This window comes from Nymphalis io, chromosome 7 (assembly GCF_905147045.1).
Source record: "Nymphalis io chromosome 7, ilAglIoxx1.1, whole genome shotgun sequence".
NCBI classification, from domain to species: Eukaryota; Metazoa; Arthropoda; class Insecta; order Lepidoptera; family Nymphalidae; genus Nymphalis; species Nymphalis io.
In genome coordinates this window covers 13,250,167-13,272,446 of record NC_065894.1, presented here as the reverse complement: position 1 = coordinate 13,272,446, position 22,280 = coordinate 13,250,167, and the positions used below count along the sequence as shown (strand labels likewise).

General features: G+C 33.6%; 2 protein-coding genes across 5 annotated transcripts in view; both read left to right on the top strand.

Moving 5' to 3' along the window:
* Window positions 1–22,280, top strand: part of LOC126769487 (uncharacterized) — a 1,339,673-nt gene that overhangs the window by 776,111 nt on the left and 541,282 nt on the right. Inside the window, exon 5 of one of the 4 annotated variants that reach the window (XM_050488334.1) lies at window positions 11,641–11,804. The exons of 2 other annotated variants lie outside the window; for them this stretch is intronic. In XM_050488334.1, the coding sequence (XP_050344291.1) occupies window positions 11,641–11,804 (164 nt within the window). Of the gene's footprint in view, window positions 1–3,815; window positions 3,918–11,640; window positions 11,805–22,280 lie in introns of those variants that run through there. One more of the 4 variants, XR_007669373.1, reaches the window with a different exon arrangement.
* LOC126769557 (40S ribosomal protein S12, mitochondrial-like) overlaps window positions 1–22,280 on the top strand; it is a 129,880-nt gene that overhangs the window by 14,735 nt on the left and 92,865 nt on the right. Inside the window, exons 2-3 of the mRNA XM_050488428.1 lie at window positions 20,735–20,919; window positions 21,958–22,121. Coding sequence (XP_050344385.1) covers window positions 20,830–20,919; window positions 21,958–22,121 — 254 coding nt within the window. The 5' untranslated portion in view covers window positions 20,735–20,829. The remainder of the gene's footprint in view (window positions 1–20,734; window positions 20,920–21,957; window positions 22,122–22,280) is intronic.

Below are 22,280 nucleotides of genomic sequence, written 5' to 3'. Positions count from 1 at the left end.
ATATTACCTTAAATGTAATTCTAGCAAAGCATACGCGGCACAATCAATTTTTAACTCTATATTATTACAATAGAGTTCATTTTGGATAATGTGTTCCGAAATAACAGATGCATCTTATTTCCGCGTTGCAACTGTATCAATCACACAATTCGGTAGTTATCGATTACTACATTTACTATACAATGAAGTAATAAGCAGTACGTGCAGGATACATCTTTATACATGTATTTATTATTAACAGTGCCCAACGGTTTAAGCCGCGTTAAGTTTATATTGCACATTGAGCAATAACCTAAAGCCCAAGTCCTAAAGCCTAAAAATATTAACGGAAGAAAAATAACGCTTTTTATCACATTTCGAAAGAATTGCAATGATTTCCTGAAAATATTTTTTGTAATTATACTTATCTACCTATATAGGTATACAACGGATTTGGATGATAATTTTATTTATTGATATATTATATTAATCATCGATAATAAAATTTCACACGTGAATCTCGCTTAGAAACACATTGGCACGAGTCGTTTGCAAATATTATTTTAAGTTTCGGTCAAATGATTGCCACAGAAAGACACGCAACATTTTCAAAGCGATTACATAAAATAGCACTTTAAATATACAAAATCAAATCCAAATACAGACAATTATATTGTACAGTATATTTATAATTATTCCTAATTAAACAAATTTCGGATTATATTATTTTTGAAATATATAAGTATATTATGTAGAGGTCTTTACTTTTATTAATATAATCTAAATTATACATTATTCAAATTACTAAAATACCTTCTGTAGGTAGTGTATGTATAGATGGCGGTAATAAAATCTGTCAGTTTCCTGAATCGCGCTGTCTAGATTCGCTACTGAATATATATAATGTAAAGGTGATTTTGTTAAAATGATCAGACAAAATAAGTTATAGTGTGAACAGTGGAAAGCTCTTCCTTAGTTCCATTTACCGTTTGATCCCCGATATTAGTTCGGCGTAAACAGGTAGGTATATTGTAATTTAAGTCGTGTAAGCTAGTCTCTACGCTAATTTAGTGTTTCCGTAGCAAATTAATTTATTATTATTTTTATGTAAACACCATTTTAAAAACAAATAAAATTTAAAAAGAGAAAACATTTTAAAATAAGTACTTTTAAAATAATGTCGAGCGTTTGGTGAAATTGCGAAATTACGAACCAGTTGAAACGTTCATGCGAATTGTATCATTTGCATTGTAATATTCGCAATGACACAAAGGGTGCAACCGTTCTCCCGTCGGGACGTTTTCTCTGAAACAGCTCTACTTTCTCTGAGAACAATAGCTGCGTTATCTTCTTCTTCTGCAATAAACCAAAAACTCGGCGGGAGACGAACAAAACGCTTTGCCGATTTGTTAGACATTTTGTTTATAACAAAAAGACATTTTAATAACCACTTATTTTTTTACGATACAATTATGTAAAATGTAGTTTGTACTTGCAAGTCTAAGACAAATAAGGTCGAAGCCGATGCCTTCTATTGTGTTTTGGTTGGGGCTTATTTGATATGAGACATGAACGAAATTGTTATACCCATAGATATGATGAAATATGATATTGTTAACTTTTTTTTATGGTTTTGTACCTTAATTTTTTAATTTTAGGAACCAAAATTTGAAGATGTTGATGTCCTCCTAATAGATTTCAGGCACGGCAGCCAATCTCAACAGATTAGCCATCGGCGCAGGACATATTATAGTGCACAAGTACGTGCGCAAACACAGGTGCATTCTCTATTCCCTCACTCTCATAATCCGACACGACCGGAAAGAGTTCAGGCGCAGGACTAATAGTTTTACGTGCTCTTTGAAGCACGGGAGTGTACACACTTCCAACTTCCAGACTCCGGGATGCTACTGAGAATCTTTGACTGAAAAACTCACTAACTTTTTATCGGCCCGACCTGGAATTTGAACCCAGGATCTCGGGTTCTGCGGCCTTATATCTAGCCACTAGACCAACGAGGCAGTCTATATTACTATCACTACACACTCGTACTTACCATCATTATACATTTTCATAAGTATTTAATCTGAACCACTGGTCATTATTCATTCCGGTATCTCAACAGAGATTAATAACTGATAAACAAACGGTGTCTAACGCTCCTGTCTAAAGTATTGAAAAAACATAACGAGCGTACAAATGTGTATTCTTTGCATTTAAGAAAACCGTACAAATACCTATTTAATTTTTTTATGTTTCAAAATAAATAATAAGAGTATTTGAAATCGTTGTCCCTCTAATACATATTGGTCACATCGAATCTTTATCATCTTTGTCTGTATCCACAATTAATTTTATTTATAAAATTAAAAATAACTTATTTATTGAGTTAATATGAATATTTCCGAGTTGTCAAAACGAAAACAAGCATTATTTGTTCGTTCGTTCGTTCATTATTGATAACAATTAAATTCAAATATTAGTAATTTAGTTAATATAGGCAAGAATAAGGCACACATTAGTTTTTATTTCAACAAAATCGGTTGTATCTATCAAAAGTTATAATAACTTAAAGATTACGTACATATATACGTAAAAACAATTTAACGTGGATAAAATAGCGAGTCGCAGCTATTTAGAACATAAATCAGTAATGCAAGTGACGACCCTTCTTATTCCATTCTTAGAAATATTACATAAAAACAGGAATTAAAATTATATTTCATAATAATACTATAAATAAAAAATGTATGTTGTTTGATAGGTATGTCAGGAGAATAATAAGTCAATCAATCAATCAATCAACAGCCAATCGTTGTCCACTGCTGAACATAGGCCTAATAGGAATAATAAGTATTATTATTCTATTTTATGGTTTCGTTGGTGTCATATGTATATGTCCGATAGTATGTGTATATACGATATATGATTCAAAATATCGCTGCGACGCTTTCCAAGTGTCAAATATTCTGACAAAACTATAACTGATTCTGAGAAAACTTTGTATGATAGATTTATAGAACTCCATACAGTAAAATAACAATAAAATTACTATTAATTTAGATCAATTAATGAATGAATAAATAAAATCTCTCCTACGGAGATTATGTTAAAGCCGCCATATAAATGGTAAAGTCGTATTCGAGCTCATAAAACTTGAAGAGATTTTAACTGAAGTTTTAATTCAATCTTACTATATCAAGCACTCATCTTCTTATGAAGTCCTGTCGTTCCAGGTAACGTTTCCTCTTAAACAGTTTTAAACTCTTAAAAGCTTTAAAGTGTTATACTGATTTAATTATATGGCAACTTTAGTTTTTGTTTAAGTTTCTATATAATTTTTTTTAATATATTTATGAAAATATATACATATTAATTTTAATAAATATTTTAACCTAACAAAATTCGTCAGTACCCTCAATAATAAAAATAATATTTTCACTTGCGAAGCAAACATTCGCTGTACGGCATATTTCCGTTCCTGCCTGAAAGTATAAGCCTATAAACACATTAGCATTTATATTAGGTAGGGATTATGGCATGAATTATCAAAAAAAAAATATTAGAACAAATAACAAAAAGTGACATCTATCGTTGAATAGCGGTAAGCTAACTTGCTTAAAGGTAAAAGTGACATCAATCGAGAATTTTACGACAGTGTCACTTTTATATTGTTTTGTATGTATTATTATATTATTTAAAAGGCACTATTAAAATATTTATGTACCTAAAATTATTTTAATAAAAATATTATTAATGATTTCTTTTTTTAATTTTTTAAAACATATTATATCACCGTCGGTCTGTTCTGTCATCCTTATGTCAAAACTCAAATGCCAAAATAAATATAGAATTTGAGGTTATGTTATGAAAAAAAATCACGTACTTATTGGAATTTTATAAATAAAAGTACTAAATAATATTAAAATAGTGCAAAGGTAATTGAAAATAATTGTTTCCGTGTTCATACTAATAATTTAGTAGTGCACAAGTGTGTATGCAAACACAGGTGCACTCTCTATTCTCTAACTCTCATAATCCAATGGGACGGCAATCCAACACAACCGGAAAGAGTTCTGTCGCAGGACCAATGGCTTTACGTGCTTTCCGAGGCACTGGAGTGTACACTTCCAACTTCCAAACTCCAGGCTGCTACTGAGAATTTTCTGACAGAAAAACTCAATAACTTTTTATTGTCCCGACCTGGGAATTGAACTCAAGACCTCCGGGTCTGCGGCCTTACATTAAGCCAACAGACCAACGAGGCAGTCATGACCTATATGGAAATTATATAGATAATAAATTATATTACTTTAAATTGCAACTAACATTTAAAAAGTATTTATAAAAAAATTAATTTGTTTTTCTCATTTAGATGTAAGGTATAAAAAAGCAAATAGTTATATAGGCTTCGTCCTTCCTTGGGGCTCAAACTTGCTGCCTACTAAATTGCATCAAAATCGGTTCGGCTAAGTTAGCCATGAAACAGAGAGATAAGCATTTATAATATTAGTAAATATAAATTCAATTAAATAAAACCAATAAATAGAATATGATAATAATTATTATTGGCTCTAATGTTGAAAAGGACTTAACCTTTTTTAAGTGATTAATGCCAGTTAGTGATAAATTGTGTTAGTGGACTATTGATACTTTTCACTGGTGGTAAGGCTTTGTGCAAGCTCGTCTGGGTAGGTACCACCCACTCATCAGATATTCTACCGCAAAACAACAGTACTTGGTATTGTTGTGTTCCAGTTTGAAGGGTGAGTGAGTCAGTGTAATTACAGGCACAAGGGACATAACATCTTAGTTCCCAAAGTTGGTGGTACATTGGTGATGCAATTGTTAAAATTTCTTACAATGCCAATGTCTATGGGCGTTGATGATTACTTACCATCAGGTGGCCCATATGCTCGTCCGCCTATCTATACTATAAAAAAAAGACTTTCCCTTAAGACACGAAGTTACCGAAAGTTCACATAAAATTACTTATTAATGTTTTAGACCAGATCGTAATACGGCTGTGATCTAGATTAATGGGGACTTTAGTAGAAAAAAATTAATAATACTAAGAAGCAACTGAAAGCAATTCTTCAACAATATTCATCTCAATGTAACTTATACAACAGTTTTTTATAGAATAATTTTTAGATTAAGAAAAATCTTTAGAGTAATAATCACCTATCGTCCCTGACAGAGAGACACGTCTCCGCGGCGTATGCTGTCAGAAATTGTATAATCATTTTATTTAAAGACAAAAAATACAGATTAAAAAATTTATGTATGTAATATTTTTTTTTATAAATACATATTGTTACGCATTTCAAATCCCCAATGTAAGCCCCTTATAAATAACATCGTACGTAAACAAATCCGATAGTAAATAGGAAACCGTATATAACTGTCAATTTAGCGGATATGTAATTTCGATACGCGAAATCGACATCTGCATTAATTTTGGCAGCTGCCTAGATTTTGTGGGGAAAATGCTTTTCTATGCCATAAAGAATAGGGGTTGTTTTGGTATGGTTATCAATCGTAGTTTGGGAATTGCGATCGCGCCTGTCTTTTGCGTGGAACCCTTCCGCGTGGACCCGGATTATGTCCACTGGGACATGTACGGATAGCAAAGCAATGTCTACAAATAAGCCATTATTATTGTTTGTCATATAGTTCCATCTAGTTCCTGAATCACTGATTAAACTTATTTTATAATAATATATGTATAATAAAAATAATTTGTCGTTCAATAGGCGACGAATGAGCGTAAAGTATTTAGTCAGATTGCTCATCAAAAAACATATATACATAATAATAATAAATCACTGAACTGATTTTGATGAAATTTTGTATGAAGCAACCTTGAAACTTATGGGCTTTTTATACCTAACACTGCCCCTTACCCCTATCGCGACTGGCAGACATTATTTTCGCCGCCACCCTGGTAATCCACCTTCTATACTAGATTTTGTGGGGAAAATGCTTTTCTATGCCATAAAGAATAGGGGTTGTTTTGGTATGGTTATCAATCGTAGTTTGGGAATTGCGATCGCGCCTGTCTTTTGCGTGGAACCCTTCCGCGTGGACCCGGATTATGTCCACTGGGACATGTACGGATAGCAAAGCAATGTCTACAAATAAGCCATTATTATTGTTTGTCATATAGTTCCATCTAGTTCCTGAATCACTGATTAAACTTATTTTATAATAATATATGTATAATAAAAATAAATTGTCGTTCAATAGGCGACGAATGAGCGTAAAGTATTTAGTCAGATTGCTCATCAAAAAACATATATACATAATAATAATAAATCACTGAACTGATTTTGATGAAATTTTGTATGAAGCAACCTTGAAACTTATGGGCTCTTTATACCTAACACTGCCCCTTACCCCTACCGCGACTGGCAGACAGGGCCCCTTGTTATTTCGTATTTATAATATTAGTATAAATAAATTAGCAATTGAAATGATCTTGTGGAAATTTGTTTTTTTTTTTTAATTTGATCAAGTACAAGGATTAAATAGTAGCTGGCTATAGTTTTTTTTTCAATATTAGTAAAGTCTAAGCATCGAAGCGAAGCGTCCAAGCAGAGAAATAATGTATTATGCTAACGCTACACGATTCGAAGTTAAATAAGGGTTGTGAGGGTGGCATGAGTCAGCGCTGACCGCTGATGAAGATCTCATTCACACCTCGGCTTTGTGCATATTGTCGCACGTTGCTTGCACATTCGGGATTACTACACCGAACTCCGAACACTGCTTTACCGGACAATGACTCGGCTATTTCATGCAAATTTTTGTATAACTGCTCCTTTGAAATGTTGTCTTGTATTAAAATAGTACAAAAACTTGTGATTGAAAGTCAAACACAGTAAACTATAATATCTGTAATATATAATAAAGCAAAACCATTTCAAAACAAAATAAAGTGTGCTATACTTATTGGTAACTTCAGGTTACAAATATAAAAAATTGGTTGAGGAAAAACAAGACTATTAAATATTTGAAACGGACCAGCAAGCCTAATACCAGATATAACGACTCAACCGGCTTTGGTTAAATTAAAGTAATAATACTAAACTAATAATAAGGGAATTTAAATTAGCATTGAAATTAAAAAAAACTTATATAAAAATGGACAAAAATATAAGTATAAATACTATACCAATTGATATGCATTATGTTGTCCTGAAGTATCATGCAAGTATTTTACATAAGCATTTTATTGTATTTTCGGTATAAATATTTTACTATCCGATTGTTTTTTCGGCAAAAATATTTTCAGTTTACGTATATATGTTATACGTTGTTATGGCTGTATTTTTTACGAGCTAAAAATCGCTTACGAGCTGATATCAAAATTTTACACCGGTATTTATAATGTTTACAAATTCTTGTGCAAAGATGGTTTTATGTCTTTTTTTATATATGTACTTGTAGTAAAAACAGTTTTCATGCTTTACAAATTAATTGATTATTTGTAAATTTACATATTTTAATAATGTGATAAATCCTTAAACATTACTAATTATATTTTTGATATATTTATCGCATGATACTAAAAGTAATGATTGTTGACCGGACGCTACGTGGGATCTTCCCATATTAAATTTTCTCATAGAAAATACGAGTAGCAATGAATCAATTGTGTCTGTTTTGATCGCTCCGCCGCAGATCCTTTAGCGTTAAAGACGCGGAAATTTTGCTCATGCTTAAAATTCGAATCTTTGAGAAGAAGTAAAACTTTCTAGCACTTTTCCTTTATAGGTATAGAATTCTTTGATCTAAGATTTCACTTGCTCGATGTGTGTTTATAATAACACTTCTCAAACGTGATGATGAAGGATAAAAATTGTATAGGAACGCTTGTGTTAGTTATAATTCTATTTATAATAACTATACCTAACCAATCCGTGGTAGACCAGCGTATTTTTTTATATAGGTATGACGAGTATATGGGCCACCTGATAGTAAGTGGTCACCAACGCCCAGTGATATTGGCATTGTAAGAAATGTTAATCATCGCTTACATTGCCAATGCGCTACCAACGTTGAGAACTGAGATGTTATGTCCCTTGTGCCTGTAGTTACTGACTCACCCTTCAAACCAGAACACAATACCAAGTACTGCTGATTTGCGATAGAATATCTGATGAGTGGGTGGTACCTACACAGACGAGCTTGCACAAAGCCCTACCACCAGTAAATACATGAAATATAAGAGTATACTCCACCTGGCGTGGTGAAGTATACTCCATACCTTCTCCATAATTGGCAGTAAGATATTTAAGATCTGTTACTTCCTTTTTATATATAATACATATTTAAACAATATAGATTATGAATATTCAACATTATACTATCAATTCGTTAATGTTACGAAAATATATCATAAGTTTTCTTCTAGAAGTCTTAAGAATCCTTCCAAGAATTATTATTATTGTTGATAACAATGTGCAGTTATTTGCAATAACCGAACGCATTGTATGAGATGTTGAATTGACAATTGCGATAAAGTATTATGCCATTTGTGAGTAGTATTAAAGTTATTCTTACACAAGTATGATTTACAGCGTTTCTGGGAACAGACAATGCTCCCGTAGCCCAACTCTTTCCTATTGTCGCCTGTGGATTTTTTTTGTAAATAATTTCGAAGCAACGTTGTCAGAAAGGATAATTTCTAATCTATGTGTCCGTCGTGTGCGGACAATGCCCACTATTAGCGGATTATAATCCGCAAAAAGAGCAGGTACTGTTTGAGACACAGTCCAAGTTTAGTGTATACGCGTTTTGTAAATGACGCTCTGTATAAATATTTTTGATGAAAAAAAAAATGACTTCAATTCTTTAATTTTTTACGACCGATTTTTTGATCGCCAGTTCACTTTTCAAAATAACATAGTCCCATCGATAAATCAGCCCCAAATCAACAAATTCAGGATAAAATAGGTACGTTACTAATTCTTCTATTCTACTCAAATCAAATCTTATACCTACAAATGTATTTGTACTATTGTCAATTGTCGCTTTGATTTAATTGCATATGAAATCAACAAATCTTAAAACACGTTTAACAAGTGTTCAGCGCGTAACTTGTACCGATATTATAATATTTGCTTGCGCTAGACAGATGCAAGCCTCTCTCCCGGGAGACACTTGGCGACGATTTTCTCAAACAATAACATTCAGCCGGACACTACGTGATATTGCCTTCGACTCTACTATACGTTTGTTATTTTAGTTGTTGCTCAAATAATTTTAACTTCTGAATATGTTTCGGGTTCCTGGAATATTTTTAATTTGCAAAAAATAACATCTATTTTAAAAATAACAAAACAATCTATAATAATCATTTGTTGTTCTGACTAGGTAACTAGGGAAAAAAAATCTTGACTTTATATATGTACATATAATAAAACTGCAACGGCGATATATATACGTTAAATTTATACATTACAATGTCATTAAAACCGAGCCGTTAAATTGCAAGAAATATTAAATACAGTAACAACTTATAAATGCCCCACTGCTGGGCTAAGGCCTCCTCTCCCTTTTTGAGGAGGAGGTTTGGAGCTTAAAAAACTTTAGTATTTTTCAAAACCGATAATTTGTTAGTATTATGAAACTTGTTAAAGCCCGTTATCGATAAAGCGGCAAGTAACATCAACAAATATATTATAACCAGGAAAAGTTTATCAACATCCAAACAAACAACAGTTGATTTAACCGTATCTATAAAAATGTATACAAATCCAAAATAGTTGTTTAACGGACCACACTTGATGTTCCCGCTGCATCGAATCGTACAACACCTTGGACTTGTCAATCATACCTTTCAAGAACCGCTATAAAGTACACAACGCCCCACGAGACCATGTGAACATTTGATCACAGCCCACACAATTGATACAATTGCGAGAACGCCTTCAAAACCTTGATTTTAACAATATATTCGCGGTTAACAGTACACATTTAGCCTTTTCGTCATGCATATTTTCGATATCCTTATGTCTTTGTTTTAGAGTTCAAATTACAGTAAAATACCTAGGCTACATGACGATGGAAGATAATCCGAAACAGAGGGTTTTGCACCTGCTGTTTTATGAGATAAGAATATTGACTACGTGCGAAAAAAATATGAAAAAGATGTCAGCTATGTATTTTAAACAATACTCCTATTTGGATATGCTGTTTATTTATTTTTTAATGTGTAAGTTTTCAATTTATATTAGTTTTATTATATAGCAATAGGTTTTCCCCGTAATTCAGTTCGCATAGCAAATATGTTCCTGTAAATTATATACTTAAGACCGTAACCAAATCTAAGACTACCTCGATTTCTTCGTGACAGAAATAAGCCAACAGACAGAGCTACTTTCGCATTTATAATATCAGTACATATCATGAATCATGGTATTTTATTCTATAAACTTTTATTCAGCTACACCCACACAATCTATAATCCGTCGAGTGGCACCCACAACAGACTTCCTAACCGGCTCTAATCTCCAAGCAACATCAGTGTTGTCGAGAACGATGTCATCCCCTCGCGTAGATGCACAAAACGGGTCCACATATCAAAAAGAGAAAATCAAGAAATCCGCTCAATGGAAATCCTTTCGCCAAGGTATGCTGACTATTTTACATGCTTCTATTCTTTCATATCCGGTTACTATATTAAAAAAAAAAACAATTCGTTTTGCCTTATGCATGAATAAAAAACATTTAAAAAATAACGTTCCGTAAGTATTGAAGTCATATAAAAATTATCGGTTACAGATGTAAAAAAATAATTCGTTAAATACAGAAACCGGGCTATAACAAACTCACTGGTGTTTTACTAATATTGTCCCTTCAGAAACACTCTCCATACTAAACTAACATTAAACAAAATTGGAAGAAAATAATTCTATAAAATGCGTGTATTAGGTATTTTTTAAATTATTAATTTACAATTTTCAGTTAAATGTCACTATTAATATGGTCAGGCGCGCTTGTGTGAATACCACTCATTATTTTACCGTCTCATATCAATAATTTGTATCGTTGTGTGTATATCGTTTATCGTTTGTTTTGTAGAGTTAAGAAGCTAGGTAAGGAACAGGCAAATAGGACATTACATCTTAGATTCCAGTCTGCGATACAAATATAAAATTAAAAAAAAATTTTGAAACACCACTCTCAACTTTAGGATGTAATTGTAACAAATGAATAAGGGATGCCAAAACTTACTGCTATGAACAGCGCATTAGAAATATGCATAAAAGACAATGTGCACAAATATCTCTTATATTATGAAGGTTTTTATTTACCCATACGGAATATTAAGATATATATTTTTACATAGTCTCCTAACAATGTGTTTTACAAAACCTCGATTATTTAGCTAAATCGAGTAAATCTGTACCAAGCATATAAGCATCACTGAATATTCGTGTGTTTAATTTGTGTTTTTAATACAGTGCTTTACTTTGAAGTAAAATAACGTGAAAAACCTACAAGTGTATGTGTGTGTGTATTCACGAACAGTCAACGGAGCAACGTGATGAATTAAGCTCCAAACCTTCTCATTGAAGCATAACCCAGAACCCCTGTTATGTTTCCCTAAACAGGCTCTTACTTTTAGTTAAATAAGGAACATAATTTCAGGGTGTGATACTAAAAACCTTGATCAGAAAACCCAAGAAGCCGAACTCCGCTAACCGTAAATGCGTGCTCGTGCGTCTCTCCAGCGGGCGAGAGATGATCGCCTACGTGCCGGGCATCGGACACAACCTGCAGGAACACAATATCGTGCTCGTTAGAGTCGGCAGGTGAGTGATGTGGTTCATCATGACAAATGGAGCAGTCGCCATAATACTGCAGCACATCTTGACTATAAATATACTTAGCTATAGATCTTTTTACAATTACAAAGGTGAGTGAGCCAGTGTAAATGCAGGCAAAAGATATATATCTCTGTTCCCATTATTGGTGCGTTGACGATGTAAGGAATAGTTAATATTTTCAAAATTCATGGGCGATGGTGACTACTTATCAACCTTGTGATTAGCTTTATAAGCGATCCATTAAACTAACCAAAAACCAAATGGATTAATATTAAACTTAACAAGTATCTGCTGCGTCTGCCACCAATAATGTATGATGAATTTGGGTTTTTTATCAATTTCAGAGTTAAAGATTGTCCCGGTGTGAAGCTGAAATGCGTCCGAGGTAAATTCGACTTGCCGCACGTCATCAAGCAGAAAGTATAGTAGTCTGTTATATCCAGTTGTGTAAGGTTATTTGTAGCGAAATAAATCTAGTTTAAGTACAGGAATTACTTTTATTTTTAGATTTCTTAACCTAAAAATAACTTCAATTAAGAAGCTAATATAACACTAATGTTCGCGCGGTGGATTATTGAAAATTTGAGTAGTACATATATGAATTTGCAAGTTTCGTACTGTTATTTTTTCACTCTTATTTCCATTTATTTATTGATATCATTCCGTGTGCATCTTAATAGCTAATAAACATAACACAAATCGTTTGATGAACAGAGGCAAAAAAAATATTGAACGGTTTCGTATTTGCTTTTAAACATTTTATATTGATTATCTACAAATTAAAAATACACTAAACCCATTTAAAGTAAATATAAAAGTAAATTATGTATATCTATCGATCATCTTTGAATACACAATAAACACTCATTCGTGAACCCAATTGGTCGGAAAGAAGTAAAAAGCGGCGCTTGCGCAAGCCGCACCCATTCTATTGTAACTTAATGGTATGTACTTAACTTTTTATTCAATGGGGACTTGAATGGGGTTAAGCTCGGTAGTCCACCTTATCTTTATGATACAAGATAGAAAAATCTATTGAAGATATTTGACTCGATATAGATATTGTTAGTGTAAACTTCAAATTGATTATAACTTTCTATGATTTTGTAACAAAACTAAAAGGTTTTAAATAATTATAAGGTCAATTTATGTTTGGTCATTTATTAAATTTATTTCAACTTACAATTCTTTAGAGAATAATATTCTGCAAGTATACTATTTATAAGATTGCACAAACATCATTGCACAAACACCTTAGAGTTTAGAACTTATAGTTCAAAATAAAAAAAATTAAACACTATTATAATTCTAAATCTCTAAAGGAACGTCTTGTCACACACTATACACCTATTCGAAGACAGCAGACGTATGATCTTAGACAGGTCTTTTTTCAAATAAGTGACCTTGAGTGAATTGTGGATCTCCCGTAGTTTTCTCCTGTCACGGCTCTGCTTTGCAGCAAAATTATTCCTCTCTCTCTGTTTTCTATAAAAATCGTCGGCGTTCTGATTAGTTTGCACGGCACGACGCATTCTCGGATTATTACCGAGCAACGACCCTCCGTTCTTTTCGGCCATTGCTCTGAGGGCTTCCCTCTCGAACGCAAGGTAGTCCGGATCGTCTGATAGAGCGTCTACATCTATCGTATAACTGGGACGCTTTTTATTTTTGTCTGATACCGGAGACTTGGGTGGCGAAAATACGCACGCACTCCTTGAGACACTCATCGATTGCGACATATTTGTACTTGAAGACGCAGGCGCTGGTTCAACAACGGGCACGTACATGGGCTGGACATACCCGATATATGGGTACGGTTCAACACTGTGTTGCACTGTGCTTATACACGAATGCGGTGGAAGCTCCGTATTTGTTTGCGATGTCGTTTCACGTGTACTATTCACAGATAGATCTAATGGTGAGTCCTCAGCGTATGGTCTCCAGAGAGCCATGATTACTTAAGTATGTAGTTACGGCTGGCGGTGAGTAACCAATGATGTCGATGATGAATGTTGGTCGCCCCGGTCTTTCATTCTCGGGGGTGTGGTCTAATTGTGTAGGGCACCCCCACCCCGCTGCACGGGTTACTTCCGCTACCTGAACCAACGGGACACATCGGAAGAACAATGGGGTGACTTTCGGTCTATTATGAAGAGTTGCGTAGATTTTGCGTTTGCTATTAATTTGCTACTCAAGCTTGCTTGTTTTTGACACAATAGATAGAAAAATGTGAAGGTTGATTACAATGATATCATGATGTCACAATTTTCTGATACAATATCGCGAAATGTTTTCAAATAATTTCTTCATTTTATTGTATGTACGATGCTCTACGTGTTCTTTGGTTTCATACTGATATTAATTTAAGTATGCCTCGTATTAGTTTATGATTAAAACATAATATCGTGTGTGAAAACTGTATTATATACAGAAGAGCATAAAAACGGATTATTTACTTTAATAAATTACTTTAATCTCTATTGCCGTGTTCAAGGAAAGTAGAGTAACTTTTAAAGTATTTATTAACACACGAATGTTTGTAATTAATAATTAGTATTATTTGGACATCATATGCTCTTAACGTAATGGTATTTTTTTTTAATATTCTACGTCGCAGACGTTGTTAGGTAGCCTGCAAGTACGGGAAGAACCTCAAAGACAAACAAGTATACATATTTCCAGTAATCCCCAATAAAGCGTCGTGGCGAATTAAAGTATTCCCTTTCATTATCAGGGGAAGGCTAAGCCCAGCAATGAGATTATCAGACTACGAGAAAAATACCTCCCTACCTACCTGTAGTTGTCTGCTGTACATATATATATATAAATAATCGAAGTTAGCTAAAATGAAAATGGTAAACAATATTAAAATATGAAATAGGTACCCATTACAAATGTCGCAGTGGTTCTTTTGCCTGATCTCAGGTCGATCATACTAAGTAGGTAAGTACTGCGATTTGGCGGTAGAATATGTGATGAGTGGGTGGTACCTACCCAGACAGACTTGCATAAAGCCTGTAATAATAAGCCTGTGTAATATCTTAGCAGCTGCTTGGTTTTGTTTCTAATAACATAATAATTCGTAAATTAAGTGTTATCATTTATGGTATAGATGTCATCGTGGTTCACTTTTTCTAAGTGAGCCTTAAACAGATATTGCGTGTTCAAAGTTTCAAACTATTGGACTTTGGTGTGCTTAATTTTTGTTTAAAGCCATCCAGTCTCAGTTGTGAGAGATACTCTCATGAAGAAACCTGCATGTGTTGGATGAAAATCTTCTCTGTTACTAGATACACATGTGACACGAACAAGTTCCAAACATCTTCAAAACGAGATAGGTACTACTAACAGCAGTGAGACATTTGCAAAATGCAACCATTTTATTATTATTATTATTATTATTATAACCATTGCAGAAAAAATTGTTGGAGAATATGATTTTAGTTGCAACATTCGGTCAAATAGAAGTTAAACCATTCGTGAATAATGAAAGATAATTCGAACGATTCATAAATGTTATTCATGCAAGAATAGGAAGCAAATGACACCGTATGGCTCCTCTCCGGATGTAACTGTATTTAATTTTATATATATTAAGTTTTAGCCGACAACGCAGTCACGGAAAATTATGTACAACCTTGTAATACTCAAATAAGTGTTCGGCAGGCCGGCATTCATATATAGGTATACAGGAAAAGAAATGCATGGATATAATTATTGCTATAACTTGTGTAGCTGTTATTTTTTACTAAGCCGACTGGCTACTGATTTTATCGCCTATTCTTAGCCATAAAGTCTACGTACCCAACCGGTGGCGTTTGATCTTGGCGTTTCAAAAATTAGGTACCTGTTAAAATATATTTAAGTAAAAATAAAATGGAATTCGTTGAACTGTTGTACTAATTATTCCATCCGTACTGAATTTTACTGGCTGCGGTTGTATACTATCTTATCTTTGTGTCCCGAAATAACGAAAAACCGATAAGCAACTTAGCATGAAACAAAACTATGGGTTATATAGTCCGCTGTCTTAAGTCATTGTAATAATGCGGGTGCTGTATTTTATAGTCATGGCCGCTGCACAAGTTTTACGACTTCTGCAATAAACCGTGCTCCGGCACAGGTAGGGGGCCGGTGGGCGGCGAATATCTATGAGATTAAATTTAATAGCTACCTATTAATGACTAAAAAACTTTCAACGTTTTTACATGGAAATATATGGACAGGATCATCAATCTTGCTATACCTATGATGTTGCCGTTTTTTTTATAGAATAGGAAGGCGGACGAGAATATGGGCCACCTGATGGTAAGTGGTCACCAACGCCCGTAGACATTGACATTGTAAGAAATGTTAACCATCACTTACATCACCAATGCGCCACCAACCTTAGGAAATAAGATGTTATGTCCCTTGTGCCTTTAATTACACTGGCTCACTCACCCTTCAAACCGGAACACAACAATACCAAGTACTGCTATTTTGCGGTAGGATATCTGATGTGTGGGTGGTACCTACCCAGACGAGCTTGTACAAAGCACTACCACAAGTAATTTATTGGATATTTCATATTTAAGCCTAATATACAAAATTTAATAATTTTCTTGCGTAAGAATATTATTATAATAACAGGTCGCTGGAATTCTGCGAGATATTACTATTGTATTTGCGTTTAATTTTTTTTAAATATGACATATAACAAAATAATGTGCGCTCCTTTTCAAGCAAGCTTTCTTATAGTTTTAAAAGTATAAATCCCTTAAATTCATGTTACGCTCGTGGGAAACGCGACGATTTCTTACGTGAAAACTGGAGTATGTAACTGTAACTGGATGGAGTAACGCGATTATTATCCGACTCTTCTAATGCAGCTTCAGCTGTCGGACTCACACTCAACTAACGATCAAATTGGATTATTTTTTTAATTAGCTTTTTATTTAGCATTTAGCACGTCCAATATTTTGTTGCCTATATCATCTAATTAAGAAAAAATGTGTTATTTAATACAGAAAAATGATAACGGAAACAAAAGCTATACTTCTATAGTAACTTATACAAATATGTAGATAGTTATAATAGGTATGTCGTAATAATATTTAGGTTAGGTTAGGTTACCTTTCTATTCGAATCACCAACATTGCCAAAAACTTTTACAGATATTCAAACAAGAGTTTCTATTCATCATATATATCGCGTTGTATTGATATTCTTAAACGAAACAAAACTTTTTAAGCCCTGTACCTAAATTACAGTTCTCACAAAGGATGTCTCCGTCCAAGGGATTACGTTGATTTAAGTGTACTCATTGTTTTATAACATTTAAAAATATTTATGTTTGTCAAAGACTCAGCGAAGGGTTATATTATGCACAAAAAGAACTGACCTACTTGCAGTCTAAACATTAATCAAGATTATTTTACTTTCATTAATATTATATATCTATCATTTTCATGATTATTTTTTTTACTACACTCTCCCTCGGCTTCGTCTTTGTGAAACTCACAGTTTGTGACTATAAGAGTACATGCATACCTATATACTGAAATATTATTATTATTCAAATAAAACATAGCCTATGCTACTTCTGGATAAAGTAAATTTCTAGTAACAGACTGTGAATGTCCTGCGCTGGCCTAAGGGCTCCTCTCCTTTTTCGAGGAGAAGGTTTGGAGCCTTTTCCACCAAGCTCCAGTATGGGTTGGTGGAATACACATGTAGCAGAATTTCCGTGAAATTAGACACATACAGGTTTCCTCGCAATGATTTCCTTCGCCGTCAAGCACGAGATGAATTATAAACGCAAATTAAGCACATGAAAAATTAGTGTTGCTTGCCCGGGTTTGAATGAACCCACGATCATCGGTTAAGATTCAAGCGTTCAAACCACTGAGCCATCACGGCTTCTATTTCTAACGGTGAAGGAATTATTAGATACGATTCAATAGTTTCAGAGTTTAGGTATCGATTACAAACAAACAAATCTTTCCTATTTACGTCATTAGTATAAATTAATACAACATGTATTAAAAAAACATTTTTTATTTGTATATAATTTGAGCTATAACTATATTGTCAGTTCAATTTAGGATTTAGAGTCAGCTCTGGAAAATAATACTTATTGGCATTATGTCGTATAAATTAAAAATGTCCGCCATTCTATACTATCTATCCACAAAATACTTCTTATATTATGATAGAACGAGACTGAAACTCGAAATTCAAAGTACAACAGATGTACACAAAAAAACTGGATGAATATTATAAAAATATGCGTGAAATTCATCGTCATCTACAGACCTAACTTTACTTGGGGTTTTTAAACAATAGTGAATCGAAAAAGTATTAAACAAAGAACGTGCAAATACCCAAAACGAAATACTAAAACATTCACAATACACCCGGAGCTTAAGATAAAGACAAATACACCCGGAGCTTAAGATAAAGACAAAGACAGGCAAATATTTTCTTAGAACCGTCTAACGGTCACGTTTGTTTGGACCAAATCTCTAAGGAATTACATAAGTTGAAAAATCAAACATGTTGCAAATGCTTCAAAAGTGTCATTTTTAATACCGTTAATTGAATTATAAGTTTCGTACCTGTTCACTTCTCTTTCTAACAATACAATCTTACTGTATTTAACAAAGCCATTTATGTTCAGCTGATTTCAAGAAAAGAGGTAAATATTGATGATCACGTGGTATTTCGGACGCAGACTCGATGACGCCGTGACTAATTCATAAATTACTCCAATTCTCGAATGAAATTACACATGCCCGTTTTTTATATTCAGAAAACGGTTTGTTTTGCTTACGGATAGTAAGTGACTCGTTGAAACATTCGTGTCATATTCGTACATTGAACATATCATCCGTTAGGTATCCGTAGCCTTCTTTCTGATCAAGGCGAGGAAATTGTAGCTTTTGAATGATTGATGTTGTAGACGAGATTACAACTCTCCTAAAGGCAATTGGAGACTAACATTGCCTAATCGTCTGCAGGGTCAGAACCCTGAATGAAATATTCCGCCTTATTGAAATTTTTTTTTGGATATACAGAATATTAGATTATATTTTTATGTTGTCTAAATCTAATTAGGATAGATAACAGATCATCCTGTACTACGGGTCCTATCATTTGTAAATTATTAAAAGAAACACCAGTATTTGTTGGGCTACTAGCATTAAAAACCACTCTTAATTTTGTTGTAGTACTACATTCACGCATCACTCCATGATGCGGAATAAAATATGCGTCTTTGTTTGTAGTGTCACATAGTGACATGTGACCTAAGAGCTCGTATTCGTTCATAAAACTTTTATACATTTCACAGAATTGTAAGTTACCCTTAAATCTGCGCTCTAACGATGAAAAACAATGCTTTGCTCGAGATAAAGATTCACCTAGGAGGTCAGAAGGATATTTTAAAGGAATTTTTACACAAAACTGACCGTTTTCTAAACGCGTAGTATTTTTACAAAATGATCTTCGCTAAATTTACATATTTTAATAATGTGATAAATCCTAAAACATTACTAATTATATTTTTGATATATTTATCGAATGATACTAAAAGTAATGATTGTTGACCGGACGCTACGTGGGATCTTCCCATATTAAACTTTCTCATAGAAAATACGAGTAGCAATGAATCAATTGTCTCTGTTTTGATCGCTCCGCCGCAGATCCTTTAGCGTTAAAGACGCGGAAATTTTGCTCATGCTTAAAATTCGAATCTTTGAGAAGAAGTAAAACTTACTAGCACTTTTCCTTTATAGGTATAGAATTCTTTGATCTAAGATTTCACTTGCTCGATGTGTGTTTATAATAACACTTCTCAAACGTGATGATGAAGCAGTTGCAGTTTTATTATATATGTACATATAATAAAACTGCAACGGCGATATATATACGTTAAATTTATACATTACAATGTCATTAAAACCGAGCCGTTAAATTGCAAGAAATATTAAATACAGTAACAACTTATAAATGCCCCACTGCTGGGTTAAGGCCTCCTCTCCCTTTTTGAGGAGGAGGTTTGGAGCTTAAAAAACATTAGTATTTTTCAAAACCGATAATTTGTTAGTATTATGAAACTTGTTAAAGCCCGTTATCGATAAAGCGGCAAGTAACATCAACAAATATATTATAACCAGGAAAAGTTTATCAACATCCAAACAAACAACAGTTGATTTAACCGTATCTATAAAAATGTATACAAATTCAAAATAGTTGTTTAACGGACCACACTTGATGTTTCCGCTGCATCGAATCGTACAACACCTTGGACTTGTCAATCATACCTTTCAAGAACCGCTATAAAGTACACAACGCCCCACGAGACCATGTGAACATTTGATCACAGCCCACACAATTGATACAATTGCGAGAACGCCTTCAAAACCTTGATTTTAACAATATATTCGCGGTTAACAGTACACATTTAGCCTTTTCGTCATGCATATTTTCGATATCCTTATGTCTTTGTGTTAGAGTTCAAATTACAGTAAAATATCTAGGCTACATGACGATGGAAGATAATCCGAAACTGAGGGTTTTGCACCTGCTGTTTTATGAGATAAGAATATTGACTACGTGCGAAAAAAATATGAAAAAGATGTCAGCTATGTATTTTAAAAAATACTCCTATTTGGATTTGCTGTTTATTTATTTTTTAATGTGCAAGTTTTCAATTTATATCAGTTTTATTATATAGCAATAGCTTTTCCCCGTAATTCAGTTCGCATAGCAAATATGTTCCTGTAAATTATATACTTAAGACCTTAACCAAATCTAAGACTACCTCGATTTCTTCGTGACAGAAATAAGCCAACAGACAGAGCTACTTTCGCATTTATAATATTAGTACATATCATGAATCATGGTATTTTATTCTATAAACTTTTATTCAGCTACACCCACACAATCTATAATCCGTCGAGTGGCACCCACAACAGACTTCCTAACCGGCTCTAATCTTCAAGCAACATCAGTGTTGTCGAGAACGATGGCATCCCTCGTGCAGATGCACAAAACGGGTCCACATATCAAAAAGAGAAAATCAAGAAATCCGCTCAATGGAAATCCTTTCGCCAAGGTATGCTGACTATTTTACATACTTCTATTCTTTCATATCCGGTTACTATATTTAAAAAAAAACAATTCGTTTTGAAAACTTATGCATGAATAAAAAACATTTAAAAAATAACGTTCCGTAAGTATTGAAGTCATATCAAAATTATCGGTTACAGATGTAAAAAAATAATTCGTTAAATATAGAAACCGGGCTATAACAAACTCACTGGTGTTTTACTAATATTGTCCCTTCAGAAACACTCTCCATACTAAACTAACATTAAACAAAATTGGAAGAAAATAATTCTATAAAAATACCTAATACACGCAGTATTAGGTATTTTTTAAATTATTAATTTACAATTTTCAGTTAAATGTCACTATTAATATGGTCAGGCGCGCTTGTGTGAATACCACTCATTAGTTTACCGCCTCATATCAATAATTTGTATCGTTGTGTGTGTATATCGTTTATCGTTTGTTTTGTAGAGTTAAGAAGCTAGGTAAGGAACAGGCAAATAGGACATTACATCTTAGATTCCAGTCTGCGATACAAATATAAAATTAAAAAAAAAATTTTGAAACACCACTCTCAACTTTAGGATGTAATTGTAACATATGATCAAGGGATGCCAAAACTTACTGCTATGAACAGCGCATTAGAAGTATGCATAAAAGACAATGTGCACAAATATCTCTTATATTATGAAGGTTTTTATTTACCCATACGGAATATTAAGATATATATTTTTACATAGTCTCCTAACAATGTGTTTTACAAAACCTCGATTATTTAGCTAAATCGAGTAAATCTGTACCAAGCATATAAGCATCACTGAATATTCGTGTGTTTAATTTGTGTTTTTAATACAGTGCTTTACTTTGAAGAAAAATAACGTGAAAAACCTACAAGTGTATGTGTGTGTGTATTCACGAACAGTCGACGGAGCAACGTGATGAATTAAGCTCCAAACCTTCTCATTAAAGCATAACCCAGAACCCCTGTTATGTTTCCCTAAACAGGCTCTTACTTTTAGTTAAATAAGGAACATAATTTCAGGGTGTGATACTAAAAACCTTGATCAGAAAACCCAAGAAGCCGAACTCCGCTAACCGTAAATGCGTGCTCGTGCGTCTCTCCAGCGGGCGAGAGATGATCGCCTACGTGCCGGGCATCGGACACAACCTGCAGGAACACAATATCGTGCTCGTTAGAGTCGGCAGGTGAGTGATGTGGTTCATCATGATAAATGGAGCAGTCGCCATAATACTGCAGCACATCTTGGCTATAAATATACTTAGCTATAGATCTTTTTACAATTACAAAGGTGAGTGAGCCAGTGTAAATGCAGGCAAAAGATATATATCTCTGTTCCCATTATT